General features: G+C 32.8%; 1 protein-coding gene across 3 annotated transcripts in view; it reads right to left on the bottom strand.

The window, feature by feature from the left end:
- Positions 1-503: 503 nt before the first annotated feature.
- LOC102512748 (charged multivesicular body protein 1b-2) overlaps positions 504-26,547 on the bottom strand; it is a 33,493-nt gene continuing 7,449 nt past the window's right edge. For 2 of the 3 annotated variants that reach the window (XM_032474970.1, XM_032474968.1), the window contains 8 exons: positions 17,852-17,949; positions 9,527-9,673; positions 9,069-9,137; positions 8,883-8,990; positions 7,877-7,989; positions 5,555-5,598; positions 3,128-3,200; positions 504-2,706 (listed from right to left, as the gene is read on the bottom strand). In XM_032474970.1, coding sequence (XP_032330861.1) covers positions 2,625-2,706; positions 3,128-3,200; positions 5,555-5,598; positions 7,877-7,989; positions 8,883-8,990; positions 9,069-9,137; positions 9,527-9,673; positions 17,852-17,949 — 734 coding nt within the window. In that variant the 3' untranslated portion in view covers positions 504-2,624. The remainder of the gene's footprint in view (positions 2,707-3,127; positions 3,201-5,554; positions 5,599-7,876; positions 7,990-8,882; positions 8,991-9,068; positions 9,138-9,526; positions 9,674-17,851; positions 17,950-26,547) is intronic. The other variant, XM_006193799.3, reaches the window with a different exon arrangement.

The raw sequence follows: 26,547 nt of genomic DNA, 5'->3' as shown, positions 1-26,547 counted from the left end.
TAAGATGGTTCATAAGAAGGTAGAAGATTTTAGGCATTGAAGCATTTAGGAGCAGAGGTATGATTTTTGTCAGGGGTCCTTTTTAAGAATGCTTTAAATAATGGCCACATTTTCTAAAGGGTGAAGGTGATGCAAAATGTGTCTGAGCACTTAATTATACTTATACATTCTACCAAATGATATAATCAAATACTTAGGAAAAAATCTGAAGAAAATTAGATAGGGAACTAAAAATTATGATGTCTACCTTTCATAATAGCATAACTGGATGTGTTATTTTTCATTTTTTGAATCACTTATCAAATTAGAAATATAATTTATACTAACAAGCTAAGAGTTCACAGGTTGTGCAGCTATTGGTCTAAGGACAAATTGTAAGAAAGAAATTTTTATTATATTTATAAGATAACAGATGAATCCAAAAGTAAAACTTGGGTGTCTACCAGAGAACAATATTTTTAAAAGATAAATCTGATATTGCTGTTAAATAAAACTATGAGCAGTTATCTTTAGATCAGAATCATTTATATTTCTAGATTTAAGTAAGCCATGTTCATAATTTAAAAATTTTTATTCAAGTCAAAAGAACAAAAGCTACAATTCCCACCAATGGAAAATAAGAAAACTCTATTTTATAGATATTTTAACCTCTTCTATGCTTCTCTGGGATGTTCCAAATATAAACACATAAACTTACCCTTTAAGTAGAAAAGACAAGGTATCAGTTATAAACAAAATGGAAGATTACCACATTGAGGTGACATCATATAGTCAATTACCAAGAATGTTAAATAGGTTTAACCCAAACTTAGCAAGAGAGTAATTTCTCATTTCATTAACCAGTAAAAAATAATCTTCATTTATATATGCTCTCATCTATAGTAGGAAACATCATATATGAATGGTGAGTACTTAACAAAAAAGAGCCTCCATAATTGCACTTTGAATGCTTTCATGACTTATAATGGAAAAATTATCGAAATACATTTGCTCTTAATAGAATTTCATGAAATACTGGAATTCTTTCATGGATCAATCATACATTAAGTAAGGAAAATCACGTTATCTACTTAATTTAGATTAGTAGTATACTGTCTAAAATATAACTTGGTCACTTCTCCATATCCGAGGCTGTTACATCAGAAAATTGCAGGCATGTGTTAATTTGTTCATTTTAGTTTGGTAAAATACAGGTATTTTTGGGGAGATGGCAAGTAGTACAGCTGGTCATCAAATGCTTTTCCCCAAGGATCTTGGCCTTTCAGAGTCTAGCATTCTTTATAATCTTATGACTTTTCTGTTCATCCACCCTCTATGTTATGCTACCAACCTCCATTGGGCTGGAAGTTATTTGCATCACTGGGCAAAACTTTCATTATAATTTATTTCCACTTCATTTATTCCAGTTATTCAAGTTGTTTAAGATAAAAGAATGAACACATTCAACCAGAACTTATAGTACAGCTGACCCCATAACAACACAAGTTTGAACTGTGTGGGTTCACTTATACACAGATTTTTTTCAATACTATAGTACTACACAACCTGCAGTTGGTTGAATCTCTGGATGTGGAACCTCAGATACAGAGGGCCAACATAATTATAAAATTGTATGTGGTTTTTCAACTGCAGAAGGGGCTCAGAACCCCTAAGCTTCACATTGTTCAAGGGTCAACTGTAGTTGTAACTAGAGTTGGTTCAACTTTGTTATTTTTTTTTTTTTTGGTTTAAAAACACAGGCCAAGATTCTCGAAAACCAATCAACAATTATGTGGGAAATGTAAATGATATTAAGGCCATGCAAATTAATCTCCTTTTAAAACACAACCTAACAAGGGTTGAGTGGAAATAGGAGAATCATTAAAAATGTGTTTCAATTTCATTTGAAAGTATGAAAGGTTGAATTTCTGAGTCTTATCAGTGATATTTACCAAAGAGAAATATTTTTAAATGAGAAAATCTTAATTTCTTTAATTTTGCTGATTTTTTATCAATGAAAAAAATTTTAATTTAAGGAATTTAAATAATATTCATTAGGCTACTGGGTAAAAATTCTCATAATAATCTAAATTCAAAAGCTGATGAACACAGATTAAAAGTCAACTGAATTTGTTTGGATAGTAAAAACAAACATAAAACACAAAAAGTAGCATTGTCCACTGTATGACACTAAATGAGGTACTTTCAGTTATGTAAACATATTAAGTAAACATGTTTTCCCTGCTTTTAATTTTATGCATCACGTGTGAATGCAGACAGAGATGTAAAACTACTTTGAGTTAAAAAGAAACCATAATCTTTATTTTATAGTTTATTCTGTATAAATTACTTTATTCTGTAGTACTTTGATGCTAGATTTTTCATGTAATTTTTGAGGAAGATGTTTCATATACAACAAGTTAATGCTAGCTCAAAGACATCTACAAAAACTGTCTCACACTTTTCAACATAATATACAAAACTGTAAAGTCTGTCAAGGTGGAAACCCTTTGGACATTCTTATTGGAAAGTACAGCAAGGTAAAAAGAAAGCATTATATACAAATAATGTTTAAGCATTCTGTAACAGATGGTGTTCTCAGTGTAACTGAAGTGAAACTTATCTATATATACACACAAAATATTTTAGAAGTGAAGTAAACAAAAGCACCAGTTCTTTAAATTACACTTGATCACGTAGACGAGCAAGTCTCTGTGATAGTTCATCCTGGAAAAAACAAATTTCGAAAGTCATAGGGCTGTGACAAATATAAATCACTAATATTTTAAATAGTTTATATTTAAATAAGATTTAAAATATCATCTCAAGAATTCACACAAAAACCAACATTGATAGTTTAGTTTTTTAAAACATTTCAGAATAAATGGAGAACTTAATAGAGCAGAAGGCTATGAAGGGGAGCAAATTCAATTTCTAAAAGAAATATGCATGCAAATAGAAAATGTCCATCATTAGTAAGTTAAAGGCTAATCACATTTTGCTAATTTATGATGTCATATTATAGTAGAAAAATACCTTTTATAAAAGAAGAAAAGGAGAATATACTTATTTATATATAAATATGAATACATATATATTTAATTCATTCATCAAGTTCATACAAATGAAGATAAAATCCAACATCTACCTGTTCTGTGGAAGTAACACTTGTGCCAACAGAACCGGTCTGACCTTGCGGTAGTTCCATATTGAGATCAAGGCTACAATTTAAAAATAATTAACATAAATGAATGTTAATATAGGCATCTTGCTCCTTATCTAATTATAATAAGCAATAAAATAGGCTTATTGCAAACTTGAATATTCCATCTAGTATTTTACCTTAATTTAAATAAACATAATACTGATTCAATTTTATTAATGTGAACAGAACTTAAACATCTTCTGAATGTCCACCTTAGGATAAATGAATTTACTATTTTTAAAGAGTTTTTGTTGAGCCCTAATGGCGACCCATGTAGATGATAATCTTATGATAGAAAAGCTAATAAAAGACAGGAAAATGTTCTAGTCGTCTGAAAAAAGACCAAAACAATGGTCATCCAACATACTGCATTTATTGGAGATTACTATATGTCTCCTACTGTAAAGAAAATTAATAATATGCCAAAATAAGATAAAACAGGCTAGATATATGTAGCCTTAGGATCAACATCCATATTTAACATCTGAGCTAATTTCAAGTTTAGTGTTTAGCTCCTGAGCTACCATTGGTAGAAATCATTACTTGCATCTAACTATATAACTGAAGCTTAGAAAATTTAAGACACTTGCCCAAGGTCACTCTAGTGATAGACAGGATTCAAATCCAGGTTTGTCTGCCTCCAAGGCCCATTATTTTAATCTCTATTATAACTACTTCTCTAGGATACAAACTAGTCTTTCTGCCTGTATCTAGACCAGTGTACGCCAAATCCAGTTTGAAAACACTACAGTGAATGTAGTAACTTTAATAGTCATTGGGAGATTCTACAGAAATATTGTTATTTAAAAGGTAAAGATGCTATACTAAAATTTTGCTATAATAAAACAGAATGTGAATAAACATCTTTAAGGATGGGCATCAGTATTTCAACATCAGTGTTCTACCTATTTCTTCTGCTCCAGCTACTACCCATCACTGACATAAGAAATCTTTCTCCATTTGGCTCCACACCCCCAAAGAATATTTGACCATGTCTGGAGGCATTTTTGGCTGTCACAACTGGGGGGAGGGGTGATACTGGTATCCTGTGGGTAGAGGCCAGGGATGCTGTTAAATATTCTACAATACATAAGACAGCCCCTGGGATTATCTAGCCCAAAATGTCAATAGTGTCGAGGTTGAGAAATTCTACTCTAAATCTTATCAAAAAGTTTTCTACTGAACTTGATTTCCACTGAGGGTTGGCAAGGCTGTAATACGGCAATACTTATTTTATAAGATCTCCCCATCTGTATTTTCAAGCCCAATCTTCTTCGTCTTTGGTAGAAACAGAAACAAGTCCTTAGCCTCATATTACTAAAACAGTCTTCTGACACATGCCTTGGTCTTTTTTACAATACTTAAAAATCACCTTTCTTACTACCTCCCTGTTGGTATATGGGCTATGTCAGGATACTAAAAAACAAAATAGTGTACAACTTAACCTCCAGCCCTGTTCTCAAATAATGTAAACCTGGTTTATTAACCTCGGTTTTAATTCACTAATGATAGATACATTAGTGATCTAAAGAGCTGATAAACTTAACTGTTCATTCCAATTAAGCATTAATTTAGACACGAATAATACTCATCAACTCTATTTTCCAGGTGTCTTCAAATCTTCTCTTCTCAGGAGAAAAGAGTACAAAATCTCTTTCAATCTATTACTCTACCTTTGAAGATAAAGCATAAAACTTTAGTATCACTCAGTCTTAATCTCTATCTTTGAAAAAAATTTTATTCTTTACTATAATGTTCTCTTGAACTAAATAATATACCAGAGAAAACTGATACGACTTCTGTAGCATACAAGTCGTTCCCCTCTAACATGAAGGGCCTAAAATAAATAGCCTCTTAACAGACACCCTATTTCTAATAGCAGTACCACAAAAGGTGCCAATTATTTACTTAAAAAAAAAAAACAAATAACCATCTGTAATAATGAAATGTTGCCATCTTTTGAACCCCTTGGACATTTTGCACATATTGCTCAGTTTGCAGGACTCAAACTGGGCTTAAGACTTAATGGCCTGATCATAGTAGAATTCTTTTGGAAGATCCTAGTTTTAAAAAAGTAATCATTTGCTATATGCTGAACACAGAAGGTACTGAAGAAATTTTAAACACTCCTTCCTCCCTCAATCACCTTCCTCAATTTCTTATCACACAATAATTGAATCTATCTCCAGAGATTTTTAAGAAAATACTAGGATGATTTGAAAAAAGTTATATTTTTATGAGCTTGACAAGTTGCTGGATGATTGTTCCAAAGGCCCTTCCAGCACTAAATTCTAGGGTCAAAACCTAACTCTGACCACTGGTGTAGTTATTAAATCAACATTATCTAATAGCACTTGAATAATTTCTTACCCAGCTTCATCTGCCATTTCTTGAAGCAGCATATCCACTTGGTTCTAGAACAAGAAAATAAGAATTTGTATTTAAATGATATTTGCTTGTTGGGTAGTTTTTGTTTCTAATTTAGCTTCAAAAAGGGGGAACTGGTCTACAATTTTTAGAAGAAAGCTTTTTTAAAAAAGTATTTTTTTTACCACCAGAGGGAGCTGAATTATCTCAGAAAATGATTTATTTCTGAATAATGCTAAATTATAGCCTTAAACTATGAGGTTACATGAAAAATATTAGCAGTGATATTCACATTATAATTTGAATCTGGGTAATGTAGCTCTCCAAGGGAGTGAAGCAATTTATAAAGCTCTGTTCTAACCCACTTTGCTTGTATTTAAAATGTAACAGATTTAAATTTTAATCATAACTGTTCTTTCTGCTAGTTGATGCAAATTTGATATTAAGAATTACTCTTTTAAAAATATCTAGAGATGAATAAAATATAATTACTGAGATATTCACTATAATATAGGAGTTCTCAGGAAATAGAGTCTGATTAAAAAAAAAACCTTGTTTTTAACTTAGTTAAAGTATTTTGAACATACAGGTGTGAGTTCTAAGATGTAGTCACAGCTGTACCACTAACATGGTACATGATTTTACACAAATCACTAATAATGCTGTTGGGTCTTAGTTTCTCTTATTCTCTTTCATTCACTTTCAAAATATTTCCAAAATACAAAGGAAGTCCAGAAAATAATAGATCAAATACTTATGTGCTTAGATAAAATATCAAATACTTAGATCATTTTGTTTTTACCTCATATCTAAAATAACAATATTTGTATTTTTCAAATTCACTTAAATGGCATTATACTATGTATACTTATTATTCTGCAACCTGCTTTTTTCATTTAACCTAATAAAATCTAGTTATATTGAGATCTAGAAATCTAGTTCATTAACTTTCACTGCTGTATATTACTGCAATAAAGAAATATTCCCAATTTTATTTTTCTATTTTATTTATGGACATTTAGACAGAACATTCTCATATAGAAGTATGTTTATACACACGTAGGGGATTTTTTGTGTATAAATTTGGAAGTAGAAGGACTAGGTTACAGGTTACATGCATTTTCATATACTCTGATTTATTAAAAAATATTAATTGTGCACCTACTTTATGCCAGATATCATTTTAAGTGCTGGGGATGCATCAATAAACAACAGTGCTAAAAATCCCTGCCTTTGTTAAGCTTACATTCTAGTGTGTGCATGTGAAAGGGGTGGGAGCAGATAAAACTTTTTCTAAAAAATTATGTGGTGTATTAAGTGATATGTACACTAGACAAAAATAAAGCAGGGATGGCAGATAGGGAGTATGGCACATGGTGGGCGTGCCATTTGCTTTACTTTTAAGTAGGATGGTCAGAAAAGACCTCACTGAGAAAATGACGTTGAAACAAAGAACTGAAGGAGGTAGGGGAGCCAGCAATGAGAATGCTTACAAAACAGGAGGAAGAAGACTCAGGCAGAGGAACCTGTGAGTGGAATGACTTTGAAGAAGAAATGTACTTGGTGTGTTTGACAAATAACAAGGAGGCCAAGTACCTGAGTAGAGTGATGAGTAAACATAGGTGATAAGGTCAGAGAAGCAGGGTGAGACAGATCCTAAAATGACACTATAGGCCATTGTAAAGATTTTGGCTTTTATAAATTGAAGGAGATGTAGAGCCACTGAAGGGTTTTGAGCAGGAGAATGACATGATCTGAACTATTTTAACAGGATTACTCTGACTGCTATGTTAAGAACGAACTGCAGATATTACCACATTTCTTCTCCACAGTGAATATGCCAATTTAATTCTAATTATTCATTAGCATGGTATAAGAATTTGGGCATCTAAGCGTGTTCAACCAGATCCCTCTCCATTTCTGCTGTAAGTTTTGGCTGACTCTTTATGAAGAATGTTTTGTACATATTTGAAGGTCCCCAGAACCTAGCACAATACCTGAAGCAGGAGAAGGTGCTCAGCAAATGTTAGATGAATGATCTCAAGATTTTTCAGAGTTATAAGGCATTTAGATATCATCAAATCCAACCCATACATTTTACAGCTATGGAAACTGAGACCCAACGTAGTGAGTATTTTAAGGTCACAAACTTAATTAGTGGCAGACTATGGATTAGATCAAGTGTCCTGATTATAAGTCATTTTTCTAATTCATTTGTGTTTTCCTGAACTTGACCATAAAATTACCTGGAAATCACCTACGGTGCTTGAGTAAGAGACAGAAACTCTAGAACAGCACTTCTCAAAATCAGTGCACAAAAATCACCTGGTAATCATGTTAAAATGATTCTGATTCAATGTATCTGTGGACAGGGTCTGAATTTCTGCAATCCTAATGAGCTCCCAGATGATACAGATGTTCATGATTCTTGCACCACACTTTGGGGAGAAAGGATTTAGAGTAGGTATTAAAGTAATGGCTAAATATAAGCTCACTATAAGACATACACATTAATTCTTTCTTTCTTAACTCTAAAACCAGAACATAGCTTTTTCTCTTATTTACCTCAGTGAAAGGCATCATCTGCAGTAAAATTTTGATGGATGGCTATTGATTTTTTCCTAACCTATTTTGTAAATTATATTTTTCCATATTATCATCTGAAGTAGTGAAAACAAGTTCTTTGTTTACTTAATTAACCATATGATAGGCACTGGGATCAAAAACAGTGATAATGAAATTAATTGGCTATATGAATACTTAAGTTTCACAAAAACTTTGTTTCTGGCTTGTGTGACATCCAAACTAGTTTCAAATTTTAATGTTCTCTGTGCCATGTCTCTAAGTTGCAAATTCAACAACATCCTAGAAAAAACCCTAGTTTTCTGAAAATAATTGATCTTATAATTTATTATTTGTTCACCTGTGGCTTGTGCATAAATAACATACCGAAAGAGCAGGCAGGAAGCAGAATGCTTGCAAATGAGATGAATTAGCTGAGGCTTAGGATAATATTTAATACCCACTGGCCTCAGTTAGCCTCTAGTGCCATGCCTTCATCAGTAAGACCCACTAGCAGTAAGGTAGAATCAAGTTCTAGACCCTCTAGACATGTGACCTATTATGATTCTTAGAATGTCAAAACAAGATAGGAAATACTGTCTTCCAACATGTCCTCAGAGATCCTGGGTCAGAGCATAATTTCCTACTTGCATTTTGGGGATACATCATGTTTACTTAACACTCTAGAGATGATTTAGGCTCACAAAGCCATTTTATTTTGAAGTTGGGTAATTTAAAAAGTTATTTTAAGTAGAGAAACTATTCTTACTTGTGGTGTTGTTAGGGTTGTAGTACTACTCATTGTGTCTTCCATTTGTTGTGTTTGAACATCCAGTGTTTCAAATTGCTGTTCAAATTTGTCCATCAGGGCAGAAATCTGCAAAAATAAATATAGTCATAAGGAAAAACTTACACTGAAAAGATTCTAGCAGAACATCATTTTTTTTTTTTTTACCTTTTCAAGGTTCATACTTCTCAACGTAGCATCCATAGACTTAACTACACCTGCCATGGACTTGGTTACCTATTGGGAGTTAAAAAAAAAAAAGACTGAGAATCCTATAATATAAGCAATCTCAAAATTTATGTAGTCTCTTAAATAAATTACTTGTAGATCATCTTATAAATTTATCTACCATTTCCTTAACAGTAAAAATGCAGTATGTATTTCTAGTGTAGGCATTGACTTTTATCTTTGACTCTTCATTAGAAGACAACTAATCAGACCCTAGCTGAAAAGCCACTGCCAAAATAATTTTCTTCACTAAGCATTTTGATTATGCCTCCCCTGCCCTATAAAAGCCTTACCAACACCCTGTAGCACCTTTCAATAGATTTAGATTTCTGACAGCTCTTAATACCTTCAATAATTTAAATCAAGAGTTCCTATTATTTACAGATATTAAGGTTTACCTTGCCCATTGTTACTGCAGTTTGAACTCTGGCTGCCACAGCATCAACCCTAGCACTCATTCTCAAGAAATTAATTGCTTGGTTCTTCTGGCGGATTGCATTTTCAGCATGTATTCTTGCAACTTCTGTATTACCTTTCTGAATGGCCTGTTTTAAATATAGGAAAAGTAAATAGTGAAGACAAAGACCAAAAGTAAATATTGGTGAAGAAAGGGACCAAAAGTACAGAAATTTTAAAAAAGAGGAAAACCCCAATTAACATATTTTAATAATATTTAAGAGCTTTTAGAATTAGTTTTTTAGGAAATAAAAGGAGAATCTATAATTTTTAAATTTTTTATTTATGATTAGAAGATATATGCTCATTAACATTTTAAGAAATTCGAATCTAAAGTTTAAAATATTTCCCATAATCACTGAGCCATTACCACTATTAATATTTTAGTGTAAAGTATTCCAAGTACATAAACCTATTTACTAGAATGTAAATTACAAAAGTACATGCATAAGAGTATATTGTTTTCTCACCTAGTTAAGGAAAGATTTTCAATTAAGTCAATAAATAGATAACTACATCATCATTTCTAAAGGCTGTGTTGTATGGATGCACCATTAATCAGGACTTTCCTTGTGTGTGGTACAAACACTATACCGATAGTACATAAAATGATTTTAGATGTTACACAGACATAAGTACTTCATTTTAATTATGCATTCATTTAAATGTATATTTCAAATGGATGTAACTAGCATAGATCCATGCTTCCTGCTATACTGTAATAGGCATGGCCAGGTATAAAGTTAAAAGTCTATTTAAAGAAAAATATTAAATAGTTCAGATGGTACACCAGTATAGCAAAACTGATACAACACAGAAGCAACTGAAATTAGAGAACATGGATCAATAAGATATCTGATTGCTGGGTATTTAATTTACTTCCAATTATTCAATAATACAAAAACCAATGTGATAAATATATTAGTACATGTAAACTCAACACTTTCCAAGGTTTTATTCTCCTGGTTAACTTCCATAACCACACACAGTTATAATTTTTTTTTCTTGTGATGAGAACTTTTAAGATCTACTCTCTTAGCAACTTTCAATATACAATACAGTATTATTAAGTATAGTTACCATGCTGTACATTATATCCCCAGGACTTATTTTATAACTAGAAGTTTGTACCTTTCGACCATCTTCACCCATTTCACACATTCCCTCATCTCACAGACTCGCCCATTTCCTTCTTCCAACAACCACAAATCTGTCCTCTTTATTCATGAGTGTTTTTTTTTAAGATTCCACATAAGTTAGATCACATGGCATTTGACTTTCTCTGTCTGACTTATTTCACTTGGCATAACACCCTCAAGGTCCATCCATGTTGGTGCAAATGGCAAGATTTCCTTCCTTTTATGGGTGAATAATATTCACTTTATATACATATATATATATATATATATATATATACACATACACACACATACATACATAAATATATATACATATATGTACATATTCTATATTTTATTTTTCCACTCATCCATCGATGGACAACAGGTTGTTTCCATGTCTTGGCTATTATAAATAATGCTGCAATGAACATGGGGGTGCATGTATTTCTTTGAGTTTAGTGATTTTCTTTCCTTTAAATACCCAGAAGTGTAACTGCTGGACCATATGGTAGGTTCTAATTTTCATTTTTTGAGGAACCTCTATACTATTTTCCATAGTGGCTACACCAATTTATATCCCTACCAACAGTGCATAAGAGTTCCCTTTTTTCCACATCCTCTCCAACACTTGTTGCTTCTTGTCTTTTTGATGACAGCTATTCTAACAAGTGTGAGGTGGTATCTCATTGTGCTTTTGATTTCCACTTGTCTGATGATGAGTGATGATGAGAACATTTTCATGTACCTGTTGGTGATTTGTAATTTTTTAAAAAATGTCTATTTAAATGTCTGTGCATTTTTTAATCAGATTTTTTCCTATTGAGTTGTATGAGTTCATTACATATTTCACATATAAACCCCTTATCTGATTGATGTATGATTTGCAAATATTTTGTCCCATTCAATAGGTTGCTTTTTAAATTTTTTAATAGTTCCCATTGCTCTGCAGAAGCTTTTTACTTTGATGCAGCCACATTTGTTTATCTTTGCTTTTGTTGCCTTTGTTTATGGTGTCAATTCCAAAAATTCATTGTCAAGACCAGTGTCAAGGAGATTTACCACCTATGTTTTCTCCTAGAGTTTTATGGCTGCAGGTCTTGAGATCAAATCTTTAACTCATTTTGAGATAATTGTTGCATATGCTGTAAGACAGTGGTCTAGCTTCATTCTTTTGCAATATGGCTGTCCAGTTTTCCCAACATCATTTACTGAAGAGACTGTTCTTTCCCCACTGTATATTCTAGGCTTGTTTGTTGCAAATAAATTACCATATATGTGTGGGTAATTTCTGATTTCTCTATTCTGTTCCACTGATCTGTGTGTCTATTTTTATGTCAATACCATGCTGTTTCACTTAACTATAGCTTTGTAATAATAGTTTGAAATCAGGAAGCATGATGTCTTCAGCTTTGTTCTTCTTTCTCAAGGTTGCTTTGAATATTCAGTCTTTTGTAGTTTCATATAAATTTTAGGATTGTTTGTTCTATTTCTGTAAAAAAATGCCATTGGTTTCTTGACAGGGATTTCACTGAATCTGTAGATTGCTTAGGGGAGTATGGACATTTTAGCAATATTAATTGCTGTGATCCATGAGCATGGAATCTCTTTCCATTTATTTGCATCTTCTTCAATTTCTTTCATCAGTGTTTTATAGTCTTATGTGTAGTCTTTCATCTTCTTGGTTAAATTTTCCTAGGTATTTTACTTTTTTGATGCAATTGGAAATGGGATTGTTTTCTTTTTTACTTCTAGTTTTATTGAGATGTAATTGATATACAGCACTGTATTAAGTTTAAGGTATATAGCATAATGATTTGACTCCATACTTCAAGAAATGTTTTACCACAATAAGTTTAGTAAATATCCATCATCTCATATAGATACAAAATTAAAGAAATAGAAAAAATATTTTTTCCTTGTGATGAAAATTCTTAGGATTGTTTTCTTTATTTCTTTTTAATAGTTTGTTATTGATTACAGAAACACAACCGATTTTTGTGTATTGATTTTGTGTCCTGTAACTTTACTGAATTTGTTTATTCTAACAGTATTTTTGATGGGGTATTCTGTATATACTATCATGGGTTTTCTATATATAGTATCATGTTATCTGCTAATAGAGACAGCTTTACTTCTTTCTTCCTGATGTGGATGCCTTTTATTTCTTTTTCTTGCCTAACTGCTCTGGCTAGGACTTCCAGCAGTATGTGGAATAAGAGCAGTGAAAGTGGGCATCCCTGTCTTGTTCTTGATCTTAAGGAATATCTTTTAGCTTTTCCTCCTTGAGTATGTTAGCTGTGGGCTTCTCATATATGGCTTTCATTATGTTGACGTACATTCCCTCTATATCCACTTTGTTGAGAGTTGTTAACATGAATAGATGTTGAATTTTGTCAAATGCTTTTTCTGCATTTATTGAAATATGATTTTTATCTTTCATTTTGTTTATGTGGATAGCACACTGATGATTTGTGGATGTTGATCCATCCTTGCATCCCTGAAAAAAATCCCATTTAATCATAGTCTCTGATTAAATAAATTCTGTTTAATCCACATAAATCCCCTTTAATCAAATGCACTGTTGCATTTGTCTTTTAATGCCTTTCAAAGCATTGTTGAATTTGGTTGCTACTATTTCGTTGAGGATTTTTGCATTTATGTTCATCAAGGATATTGGCCTGTGTTTTTTCTTGTAGTTTCTGTGTCTCATTTTGGTATTAGGGCAATGCTGGCCTTATTAAGTGAGTTTGGATGTGTCCCCCTCCTCTTTTACTTTTTGGATGAGTGAGTTTGAGGTTGGTATTACAGTTGACCCTTGAACAACTTGGGGGCTAGGGGTGCAAACCCCCCATGTAGTCAAAAACCAATATATAACTTTATAGTTGGCCTTTGTATCTGCAGTTCTACATCTGCAGACTCCACAACCTTGGATACTTGCAGTACAGTAGTATGTATTTGTTAAAAAATTGTGTATAAGTGGACCTGTGAAATTCAAATCAGGGTTGTTCAAGGGTCAACTGTAATTCCTTTTTTTTTTATAATTCTTTAAATGTTTGGTATAAATCACCATTAAAACCATCTCATCCTGGACTTTGTTTATTGGAAATCTGCGTATTTTAGTACTGCTGTACTTGCCTGAGATTTGAAAATTCAAAAATTATTTTTAGATTATTTCTAATTTCCTCAAGATACAAAAATGTTAGATCTTTTTTATATTTTCTCTCTCCTTGCAATAGTTGGGCCTATACTTTTAGAAAAGCATGATGATAATAAATCAATTTTAAGTTTACCTCTTCTTCTAACTCAGCCTAACTACTTTTATCTCCTCTTCTGAAAGTTTTTTTCCCTTAAAGTTTTCTCTATTAGGAATAGAGATAAAAAACACAAAGTGGGATTTCCAGTCAAGATGGTGTAGTAGGACCACGAGCTCACTTCAACTCGTGACTACAACGAAACCACAAGTGACTGCTAGAGCATCGGAAAACGACTGGAACCTAGCAAAGAAGATCATCTTCAACTGGAAACATAAAGAAGGAACCACAGCAGCATGGCAGGAGGGGCGTGCTCACAATATAATTGGGCTCCATACTCCCCAGGTGGATGACCCACAAGCTGAAGAATAAACAAGTTGCAGAGGCCCTCCCACAGGAGTGAGAGCTCTAAGCCCCACATCAGGCTCCTCAGCCTGGGGTTCTGGCATTGGGAGGAGGAGGAGACCCCAGGGCATCTGGTTTTGAAGGCCAGCTGGGCTTAGCTCCAGGACCCTCATGGGACTGGGGGAAAAAGAGACTTCATTCTCTTGGGGAGCATACACAGAATCTCGAGGGCACCAGGTCCAAAGGCAGAGGCAGTGATTCCATAGGAACCTGGGCCAGGCCTGCCTGCTGGTATTGGAGGTTTTCCTGGGGACGTAGGGGACTGCTGTGACTCACCCAGGAGACATAAAAGCTGGTGGCACACATTCTGGGAGTGCTCATCTACATGAGCTTTCCTGGAGGCTGACATCTTGATTGGATCATTAGCACCTAGCCGTAGCCCCACCCAACAGCCTGTAGGGAAGCCTCAGGCCAAACAACACAGCCCCACCCATCAGCACACTTCCTAAGCCACAAAGGCCTCTAGATACAGCCCTACCCACCAGAGAGGTCCAGGACCATGCTTCACCCAGCAGTGGGCAGGCACTGGCTCCTCTGCCAGGAAACCTCCATAAGCCTCTAGTCCATCCTCATCCACCAGGGGGTAGATACCAGACATAAGAAAACAACAACCCCAAAGCCTGTGGAAGGAATCCACAGACAGGCCAGACTCTACATTAGGACTGGCTGGACCCTAGCCCTTGGGTGACAAAAGAGGAGTGTACTGCTGGGACGCATAGGACATCTCCCACAGAGGGCCACCTCTCCAAGGTCAAGAAACATAACTATCCACCTAAAAATACAAATAGAAAGATAAACAATATGAGGCAGCAGAGGAGGATCTCCCAGGCCAAGGCACAAGATAAAATCCTAGAAGAAGAAATAAGTGATGAGGAGATAGGCAATTTATCTGAGAAAGAGTTTAAAGTAATGATGACAAATATGTTTAGAGAACTCAAGAGGAGTATAGATGCACAGAGTGAAGTTTTTAGCGAGTTGGAAAATATAAAGAATACCCAGAGTTGAAGAATAAAATCACTGAAATGAATAACACACTAGAAGGAACCAAGAACAGACTAAACGAGGCAGAAGAACGGATAAATGAGCTAGAAGTCAGATTAGTGGAAATCACTACTGCAGAATAGAAAAAAGAGAAAAGAATAAAAAGGAATGAGGATAGTTTGAGAACTCTGGGATAATGTGAAGCACATTAATATTCACATTATAGGGGTCCCAGAAAGGGAAGAGAGAGAGAAAGAAACAGAAAAATTTTGGAAAGATAGTAACTGAAAACTTTCCCAACTTAGGGGAGGAAACAGTCACCCAAGTCCAGGAAGCACAGAGAGTACCACACAGGATCAACCCAAAGAAGAGCACACCAAGGCACATAGTCATCAAATTGACAACAATTAAGGATAAAGAGAAAATATTAAAGTTAGCAAGAGAAAAGTAACAAATAGAGTACCAGGGAACTCCCATAAGGTTATCAGCTGATTTTTCAGCAGAAACTCTACAGGCCAGAAGGGAGTGGCACGATATGTTTAAAATGATGAAAGGGGGAAACTTACAACCAAGAATACTCTATCCAGCAAGGCTCTCGTTCAGATTTGATGGAGAAATCAAAAGCTTCACGGGTAAACAAAAGCTAAAAATTGCAATACTACCAAACCAGCTTTACAACAAATGTTAAATGAACTTCTCTAGTCATCAAACCATAAGAAAAGAGAACAAAAAGAAGAAGGGGAGAAAAAAAGACCTACAAAAGATTGCTTTGGCAGTTCGGGGTTTTTTATGGCTCCATATAAATTTTGGAATTGTTTGTTCCAGTTCTGTGAAAAATGTCGTGAGTATTTTGACAGGAGTTGCAAGATCTGTAGATTGCTTTGGGTAGTGTGGCCATTTTGATAATGTTGATTCTTCCAATCCAAGAGCACAAGATATCTCTCCATTTCTTTGTATCATCTTCAATTTCCCTCATCAGTGTTTTACAGTTTTCAGAGTACAGGTAATCTCCTCGGTTAAGTTTATTTCTAGGTGTTCTGTTGTTTTCGATGCAATGGAAATGTTTATACCAGTTATAAAATTCTGGTTTTTGAAGTGAAAAAAAAAAAAGTGAATGAAGGGCTGCAAATGGCAAATTAGCCTTCTTTCTTATGGGTGAGTTGTATTGCATTACATATATATGCTGCATCTTCTTTATCAATTCATCTATTGATGTGCACTTACGATGCTTCCATATCTTGGTAATTATAAACAATGTTGCTGTTAATAACAGGGTGTATGTATCTTTTTGAATTAATTCTTATTTTGTGGTTGGATTTATTCCTTTGATAACTATGTAAGTTTAAAAAGCTAAAGCTCTAAACGTTCTTAGAAACAATGAACGGTACATATACGTAAATTTTAAAAATATGTGCAGTATATTGTGTATATGTATTCATATGCAATACATTGTATATGTGCAGTTAAGTTATAACAATTCTACCTAATAAAATTGAAAAATGAAAAAAAATACACAAAGTGACTCAATTTAAGGGCTGGATATATGCTATTACCAAAGATCTGAGTATCGAAGTTAATAAAATATTAAAAATAGGATACATAAATACACATGTGCAAGCCTGAGTCTGCTGTACGTAGAAAGGTCTACTTACAAGTTTTGCATCTGACTAGCATGTAGGAACTTTGATTTGGGGTGGTTTCCCATCTTTCCTTGAAATGTTAAGTGTGACTCACTGTGCCTGGACTCTTTATACAGACAATATGGTTTATGCCAAACACTGGATTTCCATCTGGGAGACTGGAATTTTGTGTGTGCTAGGCAGAGGATCCCTACATGACTACCAATAAAATCCCTAGACTTATAGTCACAACAGAACTTTCTTGGTAGACAACATTTTACACATGTTGTCATAATTTGCTACTGGAGGAATTAGGCTTGTCCTGTGTGACCTTACTGGGAGAGAACTCTCGGAAGCTTAAGCTTGGATTCCTCCAGACTTCACCCCATGTGCCTTCTCCCTCTGTATCCTTTAGTGTAATATATCATGAGTACAACTATATGCTAAGTCCTATGAATCCTAGCAAATACGCAGGCCACGATATACATTAATGCCATGCACAGTTTATATATAAAACTTTAGAGGCTACAGAAGTTAAAATAAGACAAAAATGTTAAATATTACTGTTACATACAGGCTTTATATTTCTCAGTAACAGTGGTTCTGGCTATAAACCAAAGGACAGTCTTTAGACGTAAGTAACAGAAGAGTAGGATAACAGTACAGTCATACTCTTGTTGTGAGCTATACATACATACATAAGTAGAAATAAAAAAGAGCCATTATTAATTATGTCATAAATAAATTTATTTAAATAGATATTTAGCTTAGAATTCTAAAGCCAGTAATCTTTCTTAAATGTAAAATAAACTGAAACAAACACTCTTCCATGATTAACTGTGCTCATTTCATGAGTTTAAAAAAAAGTAAAAAGATTGAAAATGATTTACCTTTTTAATCTTGGCCTTTTCAGCTTTTTCTTCTTTATCACATTTCTTGGCATTCCTATTAAGTTCTTTTGCAGCAAACTTCAAGTTAAATAGGTGTTCTGAAAATATATGTTAAGGTTAAAATTAAGTCATTTTCCAACCTAACTACCTGAAAACAAGATGTTAAAGTTATAAAACCTATCAGATAAGATTATGTTATTTAAACAAATATTAACAAAGTGTTTGAGGAAACAGAATAATTTTATCTCTTCCACATTTGTTTTCTATTAAAATAAACATAATTAAATTAACAGTGAGGATATTAATTAAAAAAGGAAAAACAGCAACTGTATAGTAGAGAAATCTGGCAGATATCACTTTACCAAGTGATAATATCGCCAGTAATAAGACATTTCAACTTCATTTACCTTCTGAAATAATGAACTTGAGAAAGGTACAGCATTACTTTTACAGTGCTGTTGTCAAAAACATAATCTCAGTCTACTCAAGAGAAAAATCAGGCAGTCCTGAACTGAGAGAGATATTCTACAATATTACTGACCAGTGTTCTCTTCAAATGTCAAGTTCATGAAAAGCAAAGAAAGACTGAAAAACTGTTACAAAATGTAAAAGACTAAGGAGACACACTGACTAAATGCAAGGTGGGATTGGATCCTGAAACAGAAAAAGGACATTAGGGGAAAAACTGGTGAAATCCAAGTAAGATTTGTAGTTTAGTTAGTAATATTTTAGTGATGTGGATTTCCTTTGGTTAATAATTATACTATGTTTATGTAAGATGCTAACATAAGGAGAAGCGTGGTAAAGGGTATAAAATAATTCTCTGTACTATTTTTGTAATTTCTCTTTAAGTCTAAAACTATTTTAAGATTAAACATTTTTAATTAAAAAAGACAAACATATAATGACAAGAAAAGTGCTCCATTCAGTGAGACCCCAATAAGCAATAGCATAAAATTTCCAATTTCATGACACAAAAACAAATATGAAATATAAACACATGAATATGACAACACAATGTGGACTACTTCAAAACCAACTGCTTTGTATCATTATTAAATCACTAGTTAGGAAGATTACATTTGTTTTCTCTTTAAAAAATGTAACATCTACTCTTTTTTAACCTTGATTCTGTATTTCTTTGGGACATCTATAAAAAAGATGTAGGTTCATTTTTTTGAAAGATACCCATACACTATATAGTTTAAAGGGCTGACTTTTGGATTGATTATATCACCATCAGAAAATAAGAATTATTTGATTATTTGCCAAAGCTAAATCATAAATTAACCTTGTTCATCTCTCAATGGCTTCATGGTTCTAAATAAACTATTTATGGATAATGAGAGTGATGAATTTGCTACCTTGAGTATTTATCAACAACAGATACACCTAAAATTCCTAAGAAAATAAGCATATATGTGTGAATTTTGGAATAACTTTAATGAATTCTATACTTTACATTTTTAAGATTTATCGGTTTCAGCTAGGTGACTGAGAAACTTACAGCTCCTTTTATAAATAAGGTTTTTCAACCTAAGTACTATTAATATTTTGGGCTAGATAAATACTTCGTTGTGAGGGATGCCTTGTGAACTCTAGGAAGTTTATCAGCATCCTTGGCCTTTACCCACTAGATGGCACTAGCATCCCCCAAACAAAAATGCAACAATCATGAAAAAGAATGCAACAATGAATATATGTATGTTCATATATAACTGAAAAATTGTGCTCTACACTGGAAATTGACACAACACTGTAAACTGACTATAACTCAATAAAAAAAATGCAACAACCAAAAATGTCTCTAGGCATTGTCAAATGTCACCTGGGGAGGACGGCAAAATCAAACCCTGCTGAGAATCTGAATCACTGATACAGATGGAAATAAATAAAGAAAAAAAGGAATAAATTTTTCATTTCCCAAATCATCTCCCAAATAGACTTGATGTCTCTGTAGAAAAAGTCATAGTTAAAAGCTGAATTAAGCAGCCAATTATTTTAGATGAATTCATGTAGTCTGTATATTATTTGCTATTTTTTAAAGAATTATTTCAGTATCCTTTAAATTTGAAATTTACTCTAAACTACCAATGCTGAGGACTGACTACTGAATGCCTATTAAAGCCAACTCTAACTTAATATTAATAAAGATTGATCATGATATAAATTAGCCAAAAAAATTAATAGGAGATCCATTACAAAAGTCCATTTAATACCATAAAACTTTCTTCCGTTTCATCCTAAAGAGACATGAACCACTTCCATAAATATGGAGGCCTAGACATTTATGAAAAACACCCTGAAAAACTGGATAAACTACAACAAATGTCCTTTAAATACAGAGCATGGATTGAAAAAAGGAAAATACTCAGGAGAAAGAAACAAAGAACTAAATACCAGTTGCAGGTAAGCACTGAAGCCCATGAAGACAAAGGCCCCTATTGAGTCTACACAAAATGAAATGCTGGAAATGAATTTTCTGAGTAAAGCTAGAACCTTTGAAGGCTACAACACTACGATAAGGATGAGACAGAAAGAAGTTTTATTAGCTGGCAAAGGAAGATGAGATGACAAGATTAACTCATTATGGGCCTTTGCTCACGGCTAGGGACAGAGCAAACTAGATAAACAAAATTAGACAAACTGAGGAGAAAATGAGCAACCTGGATATAGATCTGAAATAAGATTAGAGTAAAAAAAAATAGGTTAATATGAAAGAGAGGATAAAAGATAAAGAAAATAGAATTAAAAAGTCTAATATCTGGAATAACATAAAAACATAATAAAGAGAATGTGTAAAAGGTTACATTCAAAGAGATAATGCTTGAGAGTTTGCCATAATTGATGAAAAAAAGAATAAAATCTTTTAGATTTGGGAAGCAAAACAAAAAGCCAAACAAACAAAAAAATCCTAAGCAGGACACATAAAAATCAATCCACACTTAGACACACCATAGCAAACCTTTAAATACCAAATACTAAAATATTTCAAAAAGCCATAGTAAAAATTCAGATTACTTATAAAAGAACTAAAATCAGTCTGACCACAATTTTCAAACAAAATGCTAAAGTAACTTCCAAAGGATGTACAATGGATTCACATTATTCACAGTAGCTATGTTTCATGAAACCACTGCAAACAGAGAATTAATGAGTACAGAAACATTGCTCCTAGAGGAAATACAGGGTTAGGTTCCTGTGAGACTCTGGTCATAACACTTTTGTCAACCTATGAATACATTACCTTGTTTTACGTATATTTTTGTTTTAACACATTTTACTTAATATATTGCTGACTCATTAACATTGAATTCATGGCCAAAAGCATTATAACTCATGCCTGAAAGAAGCTTATCTAACACACGTATATTCTACATAAGGGACATCACAGTCTTGCACTTAGGAACACTATACAGCACTTCAACACTATACTTAGGGATTAGCAAATTTACCAACAAAATGCAAAAAAAAAAAAAAAAAAAAAAAAAGTGGCACCTGACAGAAAGTGAAAAAGACACTTGTTTACAGTATGAGAGCTGAAATAAGAAGGCAGAGCATCAGAATGTTCACCCTCAGCTGGGAACATGCTCCTTTGCCCCCAACTCTTCACTGCCAGAGCATGTTCACGAATAACCCTGAAAGCATGGTAAAGACTGATTTCAGGTTAAAAATAGTCTAGTGTGTAGGTGAATGTGCAAATACAGAATCTGTGAAAAATGACGACCAAATGTACTTCACAAGAAATAAAATTTAGGTCTGGCATAAACAAAGGCTTAGTGAGCACAGAGACTAGTAAACACATGAGTAAATCCAGAGAAACACTGACTATAAGACAACTGTAATGTTTGTTTTTGGAGATAAAAAAGGCAGAACAAACATAACTAGACAATAAAAACATATAGGACAGAGGATGAGGTGACAAGCTAAATGTTTAAAAATCCAAGAAAAGATTTCCTGAGTATTTAGACATTAAATTAATTATCCATGTAAAAATGTGAAGGGTACTGCTAAGGAAATAGCATGTAACTTCTAAAATAACAGAGGGAAAAATGGGGTGAATCACTTAATAAATCCAAAAGAAGGTAGCAAAAGTGAATCACAGAGAAAACAGATAAACAGAAATTGTAAAACAAAAAGAAATATCCCCAACATGTGGGGATAGATTTTAAAAATAATGAAACAAATTACAGCTATGCGCTTTAAACAGGACTTTAAATCATAAAAACAGAAAGGCTGGATTTAAAGGGAAGAAAAAATGCCAGACAAATACTAACCTTAAAAAAAGTTTTAGTTTTATTTAGTATCAATCAAAACAGACTACCTAAAAAGAACATTAGAAAATTTTAAAAAGTGGGGGCCACTATAAAATGCTAGAAAGTAAATTCACAAACTGATAAAATAATTCTAGATATCCACATTCCTCTACATAGCCTCAAAGTGTCTTTGTGTATACATATATAAAACTGACAGAAAATTATCAATCTTGGTAGATTTTAAAAATAACTTTCTCAGTAACTGACAAAACTAAGTAAGAATATAGAAGATATGAAAGACCATATTAAGAAGTTTAATTAACATAGAGAATTACAGCCAAACCTGTACCCAATTATTTCAGAAAACATATCATTTTCAAGCAGATGAAACATATGAAAACTGATCATACACTGAGCCATAAAGCAAATCTAAAGTAATAGATATCAGACAAACCTGCTGTCTAACCACAACTCAATAATGAATTTATTAATGTGGGAATTTGTTTCACTATTTTTCTGTAAGAATCTAATAAACTGTTCTAGGATTAAAAGTTTATTCAAATATAAATATACATACATCTCTCTCTCTCTCTCTCTCTATATATATATATATATATACACACACATATTTGGAAAAGACTATACATACGGATTAAAGCAAAACATTTTAAAATATTTAGAATTAAGTGACAATGAAATGAGTGGAATGCGACTTATGGGATGTAATGCTAATGCCATACTCAGATGGAATTTTCTAGCCTTAAAAATTCACATTACATAGGAAGGTAGGCTGAAAATTAACTTGATAAGCATTCATCCCACAAACTCAGGAAAAACACAGAATTTGAAAAAAGTATAAGAAAAAACTCAAAGGGAAAAAAATAGAAACATATATAATAGAAAGGATCAAAAAATTTTAGTTCATTGTAAAGACTAACAACATTACCTCTGCAGACACTGATCAAGGAAAAAGAGAAGACATAAACAAAGTGCAGAAATAAAAATGAATAATTGCAAATACAGTAAAGTTACTTTAAAATAATATATTATAAACTCTATTCCAATCAACAGGAAGTCTTAGGTGAAAAGGACAATCATACAATAATATTTCTGAAATAAACTAAAAACAAATAAATAGAATTCTAAATTCTTGATTCAATACATTAAAACATTTTAACATATAAACAAATTAATTAATTAACAACAGACACAGGCCCAAATTATCTTACTGGTGCAGTACATCAATCTTTTGAGAAACAAGCAATTCCTATCTTATACAAACTCTTGCCAAGAATAAGAAAAATAAAGAACATTCCTCAACTTTTGACACCCAAATCAAAAAGGATACCACATATGAATGGACAGTTACAAACCAAACTCACTTATGAAAAGAGAAGCAAAAATACTAAACAAAGTATTGGCAATCAAACAGTAGTTTTTTTCCCCCTGTGGAATTTTTACATGCAGTTTTAATGAATGAATGAATGAACATAGCCTGATTACTTCAGTTAATTACTCTGAACTGTAGCTGCCAAGATTTTAAAATCATCATGGAATAATACTCCAAGAACATATTGATTTCTTTCATCATTCAGAATCAAAATGTGGGGACCAAGAAAAAAATTATTCAAGCAATGAATTAAAGACAATTCATACTCATGATGGGTTTAGCCTAGAAATGCAAGGATGGTTTGCCATTAAAAAAAAATCAATCTATGTATTTTAACCACATTAGGAGATTAAAGAAGAAAACACAAATGATTATCTCAATATATAAAGAAAAACATTAAATAAAATCCAACATTTGATGATTCATCAAACCAACTTTCTGATGAATGGTTCATAACCAAAATTCCAGTAAATTAGGAATGGAAAAAAAAAAAACCTTACTTAACCTGCAAAAGAAAAAAGTGTATCTATCAAAAACTACAGCAAACATCATCCTTAATAAGGAAAAATTAGAATTTATTTTAAAACCAGTACAGTCAGCCCTCTGTATCCAAAGGTTTGTATCTGTAGATATGGAGGGCCAACTAAGAGATTTGCACATTCACAGATTTTGGTATCTGCTAGGGTCCTGGAACCAACTCCTTGTGGATAGTGGGGTTGTGGAACTAACTGTAACAAAAAAATGATCCTGTTTTATATATATATGTTTGTTAATTAAGTATTGTTCTGGAGTCCTAGCAAGCAGGATAGAAAAGAAAAATAAAAGGTATACAGCCTACAATGGAAATAATCAAGGAATCATTACTTTCAGATAATACAAATATCTACATAGAAAACTGAAAATACCCATAGACTCCAACCCAACAATCCCACTCCTACGACATACCCTAGAGAAACTGTCCCCAGTCTACGTAACAAATATGAACAAGAATAATCATAGCAGTATTGCTTGTAATGACAGAAAACAATGGAAACAATCTAAATGTTCATCACTAACAGAACAGATAAATTTTGGTATTTCTACAATAAAAGACTATATATTTTGGCATCTTCAAAAAACTGTCATTCATTTTTGCACTTGTCCTTTCATCCTGCAGGGCAGCCTTTATGATAGGAACATTATTATCATAACTATTCTTAATCACCATCCAGAAGAAAACACCCACACAAACTATCTTGTCATAAACTTTTATGTCCATTTTACTATCTGCTTCTTCTCCCCTTACTTTTCATTCAGTAACCTTTCCCCTTGTGCTTTCCTATAAGCATTAGATTATTATTCAAGAACTGGTCCAGGAACTGGCATGTAGTACTGGCTCAATAAATCTTTATATGAATTGAAACATCCTCCCTGGATGGCCCTTCTGACTAGGTCTCCCCAGGGAGCAGGGCCTACCTAGTAGCCCTGTCTTCAGAGGCCACTCATTACTGAGCAGCAGGGTCTAGAGTGATGTGGACATTCTGCCAGCTCCCTATTGCTCCTTCCTGACTATCTTCTTTCCATCTTCATGCCAAAAGCCTTGGTCATTTGAGATTCATGCCATCTCAATACTGCCCTATGGCTTTTCTTATTGTCCATCACTTTCTGCATAGCTTATTAAAATCATAATATGATTCATTCTCTTTCCTTACACTCAGTCTCTTGCCATCATCATGCATGTGGATGACACATCCAATTTCCAGCCTCAAAGATAACTAAACTCATCAACTCCAGCAACTTCACCTATGTTCTGCTTCAGCTGCCCACCTTTATGGCTACAGTTTCACTTAGGGAATGTTAATCGTGTACTATATTGAATTATTTAACTGATTTTTACAAATTATAAAATAATACAAGCTCATAATTCTAAAATGAAAGCCTATCTTTATGGACTGGAAAGTAAAAATGTCTATATAGTTCTAGTTAGATGTAATTAAAAATTAAAAACACATTCTTCTAGACTTTTTCACAGATTATTTACCTAAATTGAAACATATTACATAGTATAGCATAGCATTTTGATATAATAGATATATCACACATAGATATAAATCTTATTTTCATTTAATAATATATAATTGCATATTAATGCATGATAAATTCATTATTTTAAGCAGTTACCTAGGTTTTACTTTATGAATAAATTATAATTTATTTACTCAATTCCTTCTTTGTAGACATTTAAACTGTCTGTACTATAGTAACAATGAAAGCTTCCTCAGTCATTTTTGTATTTACTTCTTTATACTCTTTCTTAAATCTTAGAATACTTTTCTGGAAGTGAAATTACTGGGTCAAAAATATGTACATTATATTAAATTGTACTTTGGAAAGTTGAAAACTTTATTCTCCTTTAGTGTATCCTTCAGTAAATTAGGAATTTGGGATTAACATATACACACTACTGTATATAAAATAGATAAACAACGAGGACCCCTGTATAACACAGGGTACTATACTCAATATCTTGCAATAACCTATAATGAAAAAGAATCTGAAAAAGAACATTTATATGTATATACATATATACACACAGATATATAAATCACTTTGCTGTATACCCGAAACTAACACAACATTGTAAATCAACTATAGTTCATTAAAAAAAACTATATAAATGTGAAAATGACAATGAATCTGAAGCATCATCTTGAATAAGAAAATGACAGTATGATAACATATAAAATTGGAAAATATGTAAGACATATCTTAAGAATGTATATGTATGTGGTCAATATAAAGAAATGCATGGAAATGATAAATATGAACTTTTAGACAGTAGTTGTCTTTGGTGGCGAAAGAAGGGAGATGTGTTGGCAATGTTTTATTTCTTAAGCCCAGTAGTAGGTAACTGGTATTTTATTCTTTTTTGTACTTTTTTGGGGGGAGAGGATTAAAACTGCATGATTTTTGTAAAAAAAAATCATTTCAAATAAAAGGTTAGATTAATTAAGAGTTTACAGTCGTTATTTCATGAGATGGTATCTGAATTTTAAAAAGGAGCATTGCTT

The sequence above is a fragment of the Camelus ferus genome, chromosome X, assembly GCF_009834535.1.
Source record: "Camelus ferus isolate YT-003-E chromosome X, BCGSAC_Cfer_1.0, whole genome shotgun sequence".
NCBI lineage: Eukaryota > Metazoa > Chordata > Mammalia > Artiodactyla > Camelidae > Camelus > Camelus ferus.
Note: the sequence above shows the minus strand (reverse complement) of the source record. Positions and strands in the feature narration are given on the sequence as shown.